Raw genomic sequence first — 14,946 nt, 5'->3', positions numbered from 1 at the left:
AGGAAATGGCATAGGTGATACTGACTTGGCGGTGACCAACGAGAACTCGGAGTGGTGGCACAAAGAATCCGTCGTGACCAACGAAGACGTTGGCCCTTAAAGGAAGGTCGAATCTTAAGGACTCAATTCCCACATCGATTGTCAGAACAACTGGTGTGAGATATATCGACTAAATGGACTCTCTCTCCTAACAAGCTAGTCTTTTGGGTTGAGTTCTCTTTGTTAAGTCTGTATCAGAAAATTATTCCTAGTGATTTCTAACAACTTTATTTTCATATGTTTTAAAAATTACCAAGATTTTAAATATTAAAATTAATTTAAATACTAAATTATAATACTAAAAAATTTACTAATACAAATTACTAAAAAATATTATATACATAATTTTAAAATGGCAATAAATTTTTTATAAAATTAATAATTAATGATTATAAGCATAATTGAAATAATTAGATTAAGATTTTCTTAATATATACTCGAAACAAATTTTTCGTGGACTTCTCCTCTGCAAATTTTAACGATTATTTCTATTACTTATATTTTTATTTTATAAATTATTTATATTTTCATTAAAATTCGGGGATTCATTGCATCACCACGCACAACATAATAGTCGAGGATCAGGATGAAGGTGATGAATGAATCACCGATTGGGACGAGGAGGTTGCTTGACCTAGCATTGGTGTAGCCTAGGAGCCCCAAAATCAATACCGCCCCAATTCCATGAGGTTCTTCGTGTACATACTACAAAAAAGGAACACGCTTATAGTCATTTCCAAAAGAATATGGTCGAAGAACACGCTTATAGTCATTTCCGAAAGAATATGGTCGAAGAGATTCAGGCTAGTACCCGTTAAGCTTGTTTATACCTTTTTTTGGTTTGTTTCTTATGATTCATTTTTTTGGTATTTAATATCATTCATATGTTTTATTTAGTGTTTTTAAATTTTTATTATTTTACTATTTTTGTTTATTTAATAACACAAAAAATAAAGAAAGAAGGGAGAAATATGTTAAAGCGAATTATAGGGTGAATTTTAGGATTGGCTCTATTACAGAAGAAAAGTGGGATACATATTTTAAGCAGGCCTAATATTCAGGGAATTTAGTGTTCTAAGTTACAACAGAATGGTATATGTAGTTACATTATTGTATGTAGTACATAGTTATCATTCTATGCAAAATATCAAATCTCTGGACAAATGAGCTACCTCTTAAGGAAGGGAGTCAACAACATGCTAGGCTAATCTAAGCTTGCGCTTGAATGTTGTCGAGTGTCTCCAGGTAGCATAAAAAAAAACTGAATTTTCCATCTTAAGACTCGTTTAAGCTTTGGTGAAAAAGCGATCTTTAAATGAATGGCAGTTTTTAGTTTTATTAACAGTGATTCTCGTTATTGCTGATAATTTGCAAGAGACACATTAGCAACAGATAATCATCATGATATAAAGTCGATGATCCATACAATACTGAAGCTATCTATTATTGAGATTAGTCTTAAAGTGTTAAATAAACTAGAATATGCCGGTGAGAATATTGGCTGCGGCCGATATGGCAGCTCCGGTTATAGCATACTGCACGACCTGCTCGTGGGAGTGATCCTCGCATGTCATGGCCAAAGCCGCACCGGTGATTGCTCCCGCGAGGGCACTGTTTTTCTGCAACATAATTAAACTCATTCCCATCAAACTAAACACCGTTTATTGCTGCGACTGTGAGATTGAGATTAATTAATTACCCAATCATGAACTCCTCTAGCCTCTTTCAACCCATAAGTAAGACCTGAGTAGGCTCCTGCTGCTAAACCTGTGATCAAACAAAATAATGTGAATTATTGGGTAATAATCTAATTGAGAGTATAGAATAATAGATCAAGCTCAATTAAATTACCCCATTGTACCGATTCCTTTCCAGTACTCATAACCTGCATTTCCAAATGCAAACATCATAACCTACCACTTATTGATCACCAATTTAATTAGGCCTTACTTACCAATGCTTCAACAGAGTTTCCACCCGCACCTGCCCATATATATATAGATATTAGATGCATATACTGGTAAATGGAAAATTATACTCCTTCTGTCCACTATTTAAAAAATCATTTACTACCTCCGTCCACCAAAATTTGTCCCACTTTCGGCATGGGTTTTAATGAAAAGTGAGTTGAAAAAATTAGTGGATTATGAGTCCTACTTTTATATATTAGTTTCATAATAAAATGTGAATATGAATGAGTTGATGGAATATGAGGTTCACTACCAAAAATTGTTAAAATGAAATGGGACAAATTTCGGAGGACGGACGGAAATGAAAAAATGAGACAAATTTTAGTGGACGGAGGTAGTATCATTTTAGGTTATATCCACAATTTAAAGAATTATTTACTTTTTCACTTATGGAGGATTGTTAGACCTCCCATTCCATCAACTTTTTTCCACTCACAATCCATAATAAAATTAATACTTGAAATGAGACTCACATTTCACTAATTTTTTCCTTCACTTTTATTAAAAAAAATCAAATAATTTCTTAAAATCTATGCCGAGTGTAGACGAAGGGAGGGAGTACTACTCTCTTTTTGTCGTCCCACTATGGTTGACACATTTCATTTCTATATATACCTCTAAGATTCGGGAACCTATGATGCTTCCCCGTCTCTGGAGGGATGCTCCCGCTCGCATCTCCACCGCCACCTGATTTTCGAAATAAAAACACCAAATCATACAAAACGCTTCCCAATTGAAAACAGAATCAAAATCATCAACCCACTTTCCACTGCTGTAAAATATGCTTCCCGCGCTACTGCTTGAATCGCTCCAATCTGCCCACGATCAATCACACACACAAATCAAATAAAACTCGAGAAATAAAACTCAAGAAATTAAGAAAAGTACCCCAGCAGCTCTGACGAAGCTTTCAGCCATGCGGTTAAGGAGAGGGTGGCCGAGATCGAAGAAACCGCCGCTGTCGAAGCTTCTCAGCTCATCAATCATAGATCTCGTCTCCAAATTGCTTCCCGACATTCTTTTTCTCTTCTTTACTCAAAACAAATCAAACCAATTTCCTTCCTTGGCTCTTGATAAACTCAGCCTGGGAATCGGTAATTAATTAAATTAGGTAGAAGAGGGACACATGTCACTCTGAATGGTAAACGCGTCAGATGAGGTGCTAACTGCGTGGCGATTTTTCTCATTCTAGGTGCTAACGTGGCGGCCATTCACTTTACTACCATTACTTATTCTTATCTATGTCTGTTTAACCCATGCATTCTTATTCTATTTCTGAAATTATAACAACAAACTCAATTTTAAATTTAGCTTTTCACTTGCTAATTTTTAAAATATTTGATATTTTACTCTATCGAGCCTATAAAAATAAAAATTTTAAGAATGACCAAAATTTTAATGCGCAATCTTAAATAAGTGGTATAGAAAAAAAATGATTAGAATATTGTTAATGATGAATGGAATTCACCTCATAAAAGAAAATAATTTACCGAAAATAAAACATGACTATTTTTATGAGACGAACTTAAAAGGAGAAAAAAAACAATTTTTATGGGCGGAGGTATATGAAAAGGGAGTTTTGATGAAAATAACAAAAATGTCATGTGATTTTAATAAAATCAATATGTATATATAAAAGAGAGTTATGGTGAAAATAACAAGAATGTTATTACTCCCTCCGTCCAAGATCTGTTCTCAATTAACTTGACACAAATGTTAAAATAAAATATGAATAAAGTGAGTTAGTAGGAGAGAGATTATAGTCTTGCACAAGTATGACACTTGTTGAAATAAAACTCAAGTTATGTTCAATTAATTTGTGATATAAGTAATAATACTCCCTCCGTTCCAGAGAAGATGTCACACTTGGAAAATAGCATGAGATTTTAGGAGATGTTATTTTATATGTTAAGTGGTGAGAGAAAATATAATTTTATAATTGATGTGAGAAGGAACTTTTTCCAAAAGAGGAAATGTGACATCTTTTGTGGGCAAACTAAAAAGGAAAATGTGACATCTTTTGTGGGACAGTGGGAGTACTTAATTTGTCTGCCGTTAAATGTCATTAGTTTTCTTTTTGATTCGCAATACTTGTTACACTTACATTTTACTCCTTCCGTCCTAAGAAAGATGACCCTTTACTTGGGTGGCACGAGAATTTATGCAAGTAAGAGAGAGAGAATAAACTAGAGACAAAGGTGTTTTCATTTTTAGTAATGAGTCATCTTGGTTGGGACAAACTAAAAAGGAAAATGGTTTATCTTCAATAGACAGAGGGAGTACTACTTTTGGTAATGGACTCCACATTCCACTACTTTATTCTCACTTACATTTTATTAGTACCCCCTCTGTCCTATAGAAATAGACGATATTTTCTTTTTTGTCCGTCTCATAGAAATAGTCCATATCCATTTATGACATATTTTTTCTCCTTCTCTTTTACTTTATCATTTATGGATTCCACAATCCACTACACAATTTTAACTACATTTTCTCTTTTTCTCTTATTTTACTAATTACGTATTAAAACTCGTGCCAACCTTAATAGTTCTATTTCTATGGATAGGAGGGAGTATAAAACTAATACTCCCTCCGTCCCGGAGTATTAGACTCACTTCTTTTGGGCACATGATTTAAGTAAGTGATATTTAAATAGTTAAAGTGGAGAGAGTAAAGTATGAGAGAGGGAAAAAGTAGGGGAGAGAAGAGAGAAAAAAGTAGGTGGAGAATAAAATAAGATAGATGTTTTTTGCTAAAAAAGGAAATGAGTCTAATATGTTGGGACATCCCAAAAAGGAAAGTTGGTCTAATACTTTGGGACGGAGGGAGTACCACTTCTTGGTGTTTGGCGATGACAGAACAAACAAGAAACTTGGATAGAAAATGAAGAAGATGACATAATGATTTACATGGTTCGACTTACTAGGAAAACAGGATCGAGCTACTTTTATTGATCACACCGAATCTGGAATCACAAAATATGGAACAAGAAAAGAAATCAATCAAGCTAAATAATCTAATCTCAAGATCGTTTCTCTAAAGTGTATAAGGCTCTTCTTCTAGCTCCTTGTTTTGTGTGTTGTGTGTGCTGAAAAGTCGAGCATTTATACCAGCTGTCGTCATGCCCCAAAATCAGTTATAACTAACAATCCCATGCATCCGGAGCACCATGCACCAACTAGCCTAGTCAGCTTCATTCGCGACCATCATTTAACAAGAGCAGAAAATAAAATGAGAAAATTTGTTTAGTTTAGAATGTAGAAATCCAATATTGAACGGCATTAGTACATCATCAGCGAAATGAAAGTGACACGTTTACATGTAGAAGCGGCAATGAACAAGATCCAGTCTCTATGCAAGCGTAATATACACACACTAACACACCTCCAGAGCTCACACAGCGGCGTCTTCATGGGTGATCCACACAGAGACATCGATGATCTGCCCAAGAATCCAGCCAATTTCTCGGCCCTCACTCCCCTCGGCTTCCTCGAGCGAGCCGCGCTCCTTCACCCAACACGTAATTCTTTGATCCACACCTCCGTCACCTTCACTTGGGCCCAAACGTACCACCGCTGCCGCCGCCTCGCCTCCGCCCTCCTCAGCCGCTCCGTCACTTTCGGTAGCACGGTCAGTCTACCTCATTTAATTGCTCGCTGGATCGTGCTTTATGTGTTGTTCCTTGATTTATTTTGAAAATTTGGAATCAATTGTGAGGAATCATTTTAAACATTTAATTGCTCCCTCTGTAGTAGAGCTGTTTATTTACCGCACGAGAATTAAGAAATTGTATTGAAAATTAGTTAAGTAAATGGAGAATAAAGTAGAAAAGGAAAAAAAAATAAAGAGATGGAAAGAAGAATAAAATAAGAAAGAATAAACTATGTAAGAAGGAATATGTTGCTTTTTGAAAAAAAAAAAAGAAACGACTCGGCTACAATAGACCAATCCGAAAAGAATACAACTATCAACGGTAGGGGAACCTCATAGTGGTAAAGTAGATGGATTTGAAGAATTATTCTTGTTTGTATAAGAACAAGTTATTGTGTTTCAATATATATGAATTCAGAGTTTGGTGTTTCAGATGATACTTTCTCCGTCCCACAAAAATATACACTTTTGGTCGAACACGGGATCTAATGCACAATTGATAAAGTAACAGAGAATTAGAAAGAAATACTAGTAATTAACTTAGTGGAGAATGAGGCCCAACTCAGAAAATAGTTTCCAAATTTAGAAAGTGCATATTCTTGTGGGACAAACTAAAAAGGAAAGAGTGCTATATTCTTGTGAAACGGAGGGAGTATGTTATTTGTGACGTGTTGTATGATTAGATTTGAATGTTTTCTATTTCTTTTTGCTGAGATTGAATATGTTTAGCTTTGGATTTGAATAGCTATATTCTGCAGCTTTGATTAGTACTCGAGCAAGATTTATTGCAAAAAGCATATAGCTTTCACCATTTTGATTTATAATATGCACCTTTCTTTTTGGATTTGGAAGGATGAATGGTCAATTGTGCTGATAGCTCATACTCCATTCGATTCAATTAGTGTTTGGCTTCTAGCTTTTTGTATAATTGATGAACAACTAAAATGACTTTGTGATTAATGGTCTTTATGCTACTCATACCTTGAAATAAAGTTTGGTCAATGGATTAGGTGTAAAATGGACTTGTTAATGAATGTTCATTAAAGAGGATTAAGTGTTTATGACATGTTTCGATAATATGGCTCAGGTTGCCGTGGTTGCTCCAAATATTCCGGCCATGTTCGAAGCTCATTTTGGAGTTCCTATGTCCGGAGCAGTGCTGAATACTATAAATATCCGTCTAAACGCACAGGCTATTGCGTTTCTGTTGGGACATTCACACTCTGATATAATAATGGTAGATCAAGAGTTCTTTTCTTTGGTTGAGGAAGCTTTGAAAATTGTGGCTGATAAAAGCAAGGACAAATTCAAGCCCCCAACTTTGATTGTCATTGCTGATACAAGCTGTGACAGAGAATCTCTCGAACACGCAATGCAAAGAGGTGCAATTGAATACGAAACTTTTCTAGACGCTGGTGACCCTGATTTTGCTTGGAGACCGCCTCAAGATGAGTGGCATAGCATCGCTCTTAGTTATACCTCTGGCACGACATCCAGCCCTAAGGGAGTCGTGTTGCATCATCGTGGGGCGTATCTCATGGCCTTAAGTAACAGTATTGTTTGGGGCATTGGTGAGGAAGCTGTCTACTTATGGACTCTGCCTATGTTCCATTGCAATGGTTGGTGTTTCCCGTGGACCCTTGCGGCAATCTGCACTACCAGCGTTTGCCTCCGAGAGGTCACTCCAAAGGCGGTATACGCTGCTATAGCCAATCTTGGTGTCACTCATTTTTGTGCTGCCCCTGTTGTTCTCAATGCAATTATTAACGCCTCGAAAGAGGACTCGGTTCTTCCCCTGCCTCGTGTTGTCAAGGTGATGACAGCCGGTGCAGCTCCGCCCACTTCTGTTCTATCCGCAATGCAGCAAAGAGGCTTTAGAGTCACACACACTTATGGCCTCTCGGAGACCTACGGCCCCTCCACTATATGTGCGTGGAAGCCCGAGTGGGACTCTCTGCCTCCCGAAGCTCAAGCTCGTATGAACTCGAGGCAAGGGGTCCGATACGTAGGCCTTGAGGCGTTGGACGTGATCAACAAGCAAACAACGCAGCCGGTCCCTGCTGATGGGAAGACGGTAGGAGAAGTCGTTTTCAGGGGCAATGTGGTGATGAAGGGATATCTGAAGAACCCGAAGGCGAACGAGGAGGCGTTTGCCAACGGGTGGTATCATTCGGGTGATCTTGCTGTGAAGCATCCGGATAACTACATCGAAATCAAGGACAGGTCGAAGGATATAATCATATCTGGAGGTGAAAACATCAGCTCTGTTGAGGTGGAGAATGTCCTGTACCAGCACGAAGCGATTCTTGAAGTCTCAGTGGTGGCCCGGGCAGACGAGCAGTGGGGGGAGTCCCCGTGCGCGTTTGTGGCATTGAAGCCGGGCGTTGACGGTTCCGATCAGGAGAGACTGGCTGAGGATATAGAGAAGTTCAGCCGGTCGAATATGCCGGCGTACTGGGTCCCGAAATCGGTGGTGTTCGGGGAACTGCCGAAGACTGCGACAGGGAAGATACAGAAACATGTGCTGAGGGCTAAGGCCAAGGAGTTGGGAGCTGTGAAAAAGAGCAAGTTATGAATAGAGTAAGGCTATCACTTGTGTGTGTGTGTGTGCAATGTCAGCCATGGTTTATGATAATAATTTTTTTTCTGAAAAATTTCATAGTATTTCCTTTATTATTCAGCACTTTCATTAAAAAGCGATCACAAAAATTAAAACGGGAATAATGGGAAACTTACTCCCTCCTATTTTGGCCCGTTTCACAAAATTAGTCAATCTTTAATTTTTGGTAAGTTGTTCTCTTATATAAATTGAATCTCATTTTCCACTAATTAACCATGCTTCAAGCATTCTTTACTTCTATCTCTCGGGTACTTACCAATTTTTAGTTAAAATCTAATTCTATACCGTCTCTAAAATATCTATTTAAGGGATGAAGGAAGTGTTATTTTAATTTCTTCTAATCTTGGAAAACCACATCAGCAACTTCCTTCGGAAAGGCATTTTTCTACTTATTGAGGTTCCCATTATTTATTGTTTAGCTGAAATTATTAGTCGTAAGTACCCTAGCTAGGGCTACTTTTTGTAAATATTATCAACAGCGTAGCTTGATCTCTTCAAAATTAGTAAATAGAGGAGTACAAGAATTCAATTTAGTCTGCTAGTAATTATTTGATGGATTAAATAATTCTAAACTTACATCATCATTCATTATCATCCAAATATATGTACTTAGCACCTCAAAAAACTACATATGACATACTCATTGACAATTGGACAGGTATCATCATTCATCAACGTGTAAGTATGCATATATGCCTACTTCAGAATGAAAAAAAATACGAGCTAAAATAATTTGCTAGGATTAATATATAACACAATACAAATCAAAATTTGAGAACTAGCTTCGTTTCCTGTCTGCCTGAGATTATATAGTCTCTGTGCAAAATAAAAGGGAAAGATTTTATTTCTTGCATTGAATGCTTTAATTTATACTTAATTTTTAAACCTCAAGGAATAAAAATGTCATCAATAATTAACGGAAACAGGAAAACATGTAATTGGATCTGATTTATATAAAATTTAATTAATTACAAAAAATTACATGAAATCTTTTCCAGCGTATGCCTAACTTGTAGTGAAGGTTTTAATATATGGTAGGTTTGATTTTCATCTCACATCACAATAGCAGTTTGTAATAAAATGGAGAGGCAGTAGCCCAACTAATGATGATATAATTTTACAACTATTAGCAATGACTTTCACCCTTTTGCCAAAAGATAAAATTTTGCAACATATTCTACACTCTTCCAATGCAAGATAGCAATTTTTTTGACGTGGAAGAAGAAATGCAAGTTTGCTTTAAATTTGTCACTTGCTTTTTGGAATGTTAGTTTAGACTTGCGGATAATTTAATTATTATAATAAAATTATGCCTATTAAATATAGAAACATATACAGTATTTATATTATATATATAGCTGTGTCCGAATCATATCTTGATAAATAATTATATCCAACTCTAGCAATGGCACTCATTAGGAAATCAATTCTCCTCGTTTGTGCTGCAATTTGCCTCTTCGCTTGTGGCTTACGTATGAAATTTCATACGTCTATAATCCTATTTTATCATTTAGTATATCCACTAAATTACTCTACTTTTCATTTTAAAATCTTTTTCACCAAGCACTATTACGCTATTAATAATATATTTCTCACTCTTTACTAACGATATTAATTTACTTTTTTTTCTTTACTTTATCAATTTCGCATGATCATTTCAAAAATCTCTATTTTTAGGAGATAATGAGAGTATATCTTAATTTTTCCAATATTAATTCATATAGTATCTATTTGGACAGGGCGGGCGCACAGTGGTGATCTAGGTGCCGCAGAAGTCATAGCAGACGAGTTTGTGGCAGAAGCAGGAGCTGAAGAAGGTGAAGGAGAAGACCAAGATTCCATTTTCATCAATGCCCTTGAATGTTTTAACGAAAGAAATGCAAGTCCTCCTCTCTTTTAAATATTTACTATTTCACTTTCTTCATTGTATCCCAATTCCAATAACTCATTTACTTTAAATAAAGTAAAAGCAGAATCACATTTCATTAACTTTTTCTATCTACTTTTGCGTCGAGTCAAGACTTAATATTGTAGAAGGATGGAGCATTACTTTAATGATAACCCTAACCCTACGAGCCCTGAAACATGTGTGGCGTGGCATTTGACAGATCTATAGTATGTGCGATGAAGAATATAGATTGAGTGAGAAGGGAGAGTTGAAGGTGCCACGCGAATGCGCCGACCAATACTGCCAAGGGCCTTGTCGGGAGGAGACTAACCTCGTACTCGAATGCATTCAACAAATCTTCCAGCATTTTCGATTTCATAACAAGGCTACGCTTAATGATGTGCGAGAAACGATCAACGCCGCTTGCGGTTATGGCCCCAAACGAGGTCTATATATCATCTTCCTAACTAAACCTTTTTTGTTAGTATTTTGATTTCGTCAATCGTAATTAAATTTTTTTTTTCTGATAGGTGATTTCGACGTGGCTGAGCACATAAGATTTGATGAAGATTTTTCAAGCAAGTTAATGTCTAGCTATATCGTCATCTATGCTGCATTGCTAATGATATTGGGATGGCGTGTATTATTCTAGCTAATTATTATATATACGTTGTTGTGTGTCGAAAATTATACTACTATATTTGAAAATGTTAAAATGATTTTTTTTTTCAAATGACGTGTGATATGTTATTGTATTTTAAAAGGGGTCATTCTTCACATCTCGCTTATCGGTATACTTTCCACAGCTCACCCCAAACTTAAAGATTTTTTAATAACGAAATTCAAGCCAGTTTCATCTTTTAAGCAAATGTATTTGTTTTTTATTCTTCTTTAGCTCAATTATTTTTTCATTTTCGCATTTTCCCTTTGAAAGGCTGCCTTTGTTCTTAAGAAAAAGTTCATTTTGTATCTCAAGCGTATATATGACACCACCTTATGATTCAAGCTTATGACTTTTTTCCTGCAACTCACAACAACTATCAAATAATGTGATAGCACCTTAGTTTTAGTGACTATAGGACCAAAGAAAACTTTCAAAGGTATTTATCATGTAGGCATCAAAATTTCAATCAAAATTTCAATCAAAGAAATTAGGCTTTTGAACCTCAAGCTGGCTCTCGCTAGGGGTTTAATCAGGGTCATTTTCATTAATTGATGTCAACCAATTGCAACAAACAAAGATCTTATTTAGCCGATCAATCTTATGACATTTCAATTAATTTTTTAAAAGAGTGGAAAACTTATTCAAAGAGTGGAAAACTTAGTTCTCTAGAATTTAGTGAGTGAAAACTAAGTTTGTAGGCCAACTCTTAAGGGAAGCTATGTTCACACAAAATACTCCATAAAAAAGTATATTATTAGTGATAATCAATAGGAAGAACATCTTGCAAGCACATTGAAAGACGCTCTTATTGCGCGTGTATTCATAAATATATGAGATAAAGCCCAGTCTAATCAAGTAGACTCTCTGCGTTTGTCGAGGTGAATCTCTAGATCTAGCCTCGTGTCGTTGGACATGCAATCCAAGCGTTCTCAAAATCATAACCCACTTCTACTAGTTAGTATAGAGGAGTAAAGATCGATCCCACATAGATGGAGGGCTATCGGAAGTAGTTTATACATAGATGGAGGACTAAACTCATAAAATTCTAGGGATGTGTTAGTAACAACTTTGGTTATACATTTCCTATTTATTTAATATGCATTTTTTTTATTATTTCGCTTCTATTCCAAGTGTTAGATAATTGCTTCACATTTGAGTGACACATCATGTGATGATCTATTGATTTTCAACATAATCGTGAGAAGAGGCTAGCGAGTTAGAAGAGTTTAGTTAACGCTACAATTATTATATAAAAAAACATTAACTGTGAAGGCACATCCCTAGAACTTCCTTTCTAATATGTTTAATCTCTCCGATTTATCTGCAATCGTTATTTGCTTTCATGTTTACAATTTTTATTTTCGATATTTCCAAATCTTTTGTTTCTCCAAATAGTAGAAGAAACCTAGTAAAAGGTAGATAATTTGTGATCGTTGTCCTTGTGTTCAATATCCGGTACTGACCATTAGCTATACTATATATACTTTGTATACTTGCACGTTTATTTAGTGCTAATTAAAAGTGCATCAGTCTCTCGATCAGCGGTCGTTGCACTTGTTTCAGCGGTCACTGCAAATTAATCCGTAGCTACTGGATCTCGGAGAGCGGTCGCTGCGTACTTCCCAGCGGTCGATGGGCGTGTTCTTCTTTTCAGCTCTATTTTACCGAAATTGACCGCTATAGGATCGGCGGTTGCTAGCTAAGAGGCAGCGGACCGCTGGCTGGCTCGATTACTCCAGATTTCCATCTTCGACTTTTTGCTATCTTTTAAGGCTCTAATTTGCACATTTATCACAAAACACATTAAAATACCAAAATAGATAAAATATGCAAATAATAGAATTGTAGTGCAACTTTGATGCTCAAAACAGACCAAATAATTGCCTAAAAATAGTTCAAAAAATCCGAGCGTATCATTTATTGGCGCTCCCCTTTTTATACTCAATCCGAAAGATAATTGGGCAAAGATAATTTTATTCATAAAAGAGTTATAAAGCCACACATACATGGGTATAGGGGTGTGATCAATTGCTAATTTTTTAAGTTGCTAACTCTGCTAACTCATCAATGCAGTGTATTAAAAATGTTAATGCGATGACATTAAAATGTCAACACATAATTTTGTTGACATTTCAATATACTACGTTGACATTATGTGTTGATATTCTAATGTCACCGTGTTGACATTTTTTAATACACTGTATTGATGAGTTAGCGAGTTAGCAACTTAAAAAGTTATCAATATAATGCACACAGAGGGTATATATATATATATATATACTTCAAAATTTATAAGCTAATGTTATTTGAAAAACATAATTTATGTTGATTAATGAATTAATTTTTGAGTATAATTGAGTTATATAATTGGTATATATGAATTCGTTCTTATGAATATATTATATATTGCAAGATTGTATCTGTAACATCCCGGATTTTCGAACCCTAATTTTATAACCCTAGAAATTTTATTGATGACATGGAAGACGAGAATTAATTGATGAATGAATTTATTGCATGAGTTTCTTATGACCGAGTTGAGTTTAGGGTTCCGTTGGAAGTTTGAAAAGTCAAACTTGTTGATTATATGATGTGGCATGTGATTAATTAAATGATGAGGTGAATTATTTGTTTAAGGGTGAGTGAGAATATTAAGGAAAATTTTCATAAATACTAGCCACCTAATTCTTGAGATTTTCGAACCCCTTGACTTTTTGGAGAAGGAATTCTATTTTTCCGGATTTAATTTAATTTTTGGGATATTTATCCAAATTAAATTCAAAATCCAATTTATTCCTTATTTCTATGAGAAAAATCGACACCCCCCTTATTTATTGGTGATTTTCGAAAATCACCATGTTGGGAAGGAAGTACTATTTTACTTGTTTAATTGATTCCTTATTGATTTCCTTCGATACCTAAAATCAAATATTCTACCAAATCTTTCCATACCTCAAGAGATCTTGTCATACCTTATTTTAGTTAATATTAAAAATCCATTCCTTATTTAAAAGGCATAGAACACGCCTATTTCCAATCCCTAGTTGGGAGAATTCTTATTTTTATTTTGCTCCGTGATATTTTATTCCACTCCGGAAAATATGCCAAACAAAATCTTGGCTAAATAAGGGCCATAATTTTTGAAAATTACATGCCTTGAGACCTAGTTCATTTTGTTATTTCTTCTTCCCTACTCCACAATATTTTATTGTGTAGAATCAAATCTTCCCAAATATTCTATTTAATTACCTAAAGATTTTATTTGAACTCTATAAATAAGAAGCCAAAAACCTAACCCTAGCCATCACAAATTTTCGCCCCCCACCCCAAATACACGCCTCTCTCCCTCTCTTGTCACTCTCTCAATTTTCTTCTACTGTTCTCCAATAATCCTCCATCCTTTGAGAAGAAATAGAGTTTGAGCCTCAAGATTTTTGAAGAAGCAAGTCTTTACTTCGTTTCTACCGTTCGTTTTTCTCAAAAAGGTATTCTCATATTAATCTTCTTCTTTCTACTCGATTCCTCTTCTCTCCAACCGATTAACCGGTATTCTTGAACCCTCGTGCATCTTGTTTGAGTAAAAGTGGGATAAAGGGGATATGGAAATATGTATGCATGTGTGTGGTGTGTGTGTGTGTGTGGCGCGTGTGTGTGTGTGTGTTGTGTGTATGTTGGCAAAATACTCTTGTGTGACATATGTTGATGTTAGATCTAGAGTTGAAATGCGAATAGAACTTATGTGATGAACATGGCCTTGATTGATGATGTTAAGATAAATCGATGGGAAAAGGGAAAGCGTTGAGACATGCATTAGTTAGGAGTTTGTGTTGAATCTGATTTGTGATGTATGCCTATGTGATTAAAAGGTGAAACCTCGGTTGCGAAGCAGGATAACAAAGGGAAAGAACATACTTGAATTCTAATCAATCGAGGTGGGCTTTATTCTTAAACTCTCTCTTATGTTGCTAATTTATGAATGTGGAGAAATAAGGGTGGTTTAACTGTTATGCCATGCCTATGTCTGTTTTGTTGTGATATTGTGCGCCTGATGCCCAGTTTTAGAGTTCGCTCCATTGGGCTATAGGGCTATGGATATGTTTAAATGAATTCGGGT

General features: G+C 35.6%; 3 protein-coding genes across 3 annotated transcripts; 2 read left to right on the top strand and 1 right to left on the bottom strand.

Annotated features, from left to right (window-relative positions):
• Positions 1-1,421: 1,421 nt before the first annotated feature.
• ATOEP16-2 (Mitochondrial import inner membrane translocase subunit Tim17/Tim22/Tim23 family protein) lies at positions 1,422-3,095 on the bottom strand. The gene is made up of 7 exons (XM_048106955.2): positions 2,898-3,095; positions 2,773-2,824; positions 2,625-2,696; positions 1,994-2,022; positions 1,891-1,924; positions 1,739-1,806; positions 1,422-1,658 (listed from the first exon to the last, which is right to left on the bottom strand). The coding sequence occupies exons 1-7, from the start codon at positions 3,024-3,026 to the stop codon at positions 1,515-1,517; spliced, it is 528 nt and encodes a 175-aa protein (XP_047962912.2). The 5' UTR covers positions 3,027-3,095; the 3' UTR covers positions 1,422-1,514.
• Positions 3,096-5,255: 2,160 nt separating this feature from the next.
• LOC125217201 (acetate--CoA ligase CCL3) lies at positions 5,256-8,333 on the top strand. The gene is made up of 2 exons (XM_048118999.2): positions 5,256-5,639; positions 6,748-8,333. Exons 1-2 carry the CDS (start codon positions 5,310-5,312, stop codon positions 8,233-8,235), a joined length of 1,818 nt encoding a protein of 605 aa, XP_047974956.2. The 5' UTR covers positions 5,256-5,309; the 3' UTR covers positions 8,236-8,333.
• Positions 8,334-9,672: 1,339 nt separating this feature from the next.
• Positions 9,673-10,897, top strand: LOC125190595 (uncharacterized). Its single transcript, XM_048087966.2, has 4 exons — positions 9,673-9,752; positions 10,020-10,159; positions 10,389-10,614; positions 10,699-10,897. The coding sequence occupies exons 1-4, from the start codon at positions 9,686-9,688 to the stop codon at positions 10,818-10,820; spliced, it is 555 nt and encodes a 184-aa protein (XP_047943923.2). The 5' UTR covers positions 9,673-9,685; the 3' UTR covers positions 10,821-10,897.
• Positions 10,898-14,946: the final 4,049 nt, after the last annotated feature.

Source organism: Salvia hispanica, chromosome 2 (genome assembly GCF_029641045.1).
Source record: "Salvia hispanica isolate PSC_SH4W2 chromosome 2, Shi_PSC_v1, whole genome shotgun sequence".
Lineage (NCBI taxonomy): Eukaryota > Viridiplantae > Streptophyta > Magnoliopsida > Lamiales > Lamiaceae > Salvia > Salvia hispanica.
Note: the sequence above shows the minus strand (reverse complement) of the source record. Positions and strands in the feature narration are given on the sequence as shown.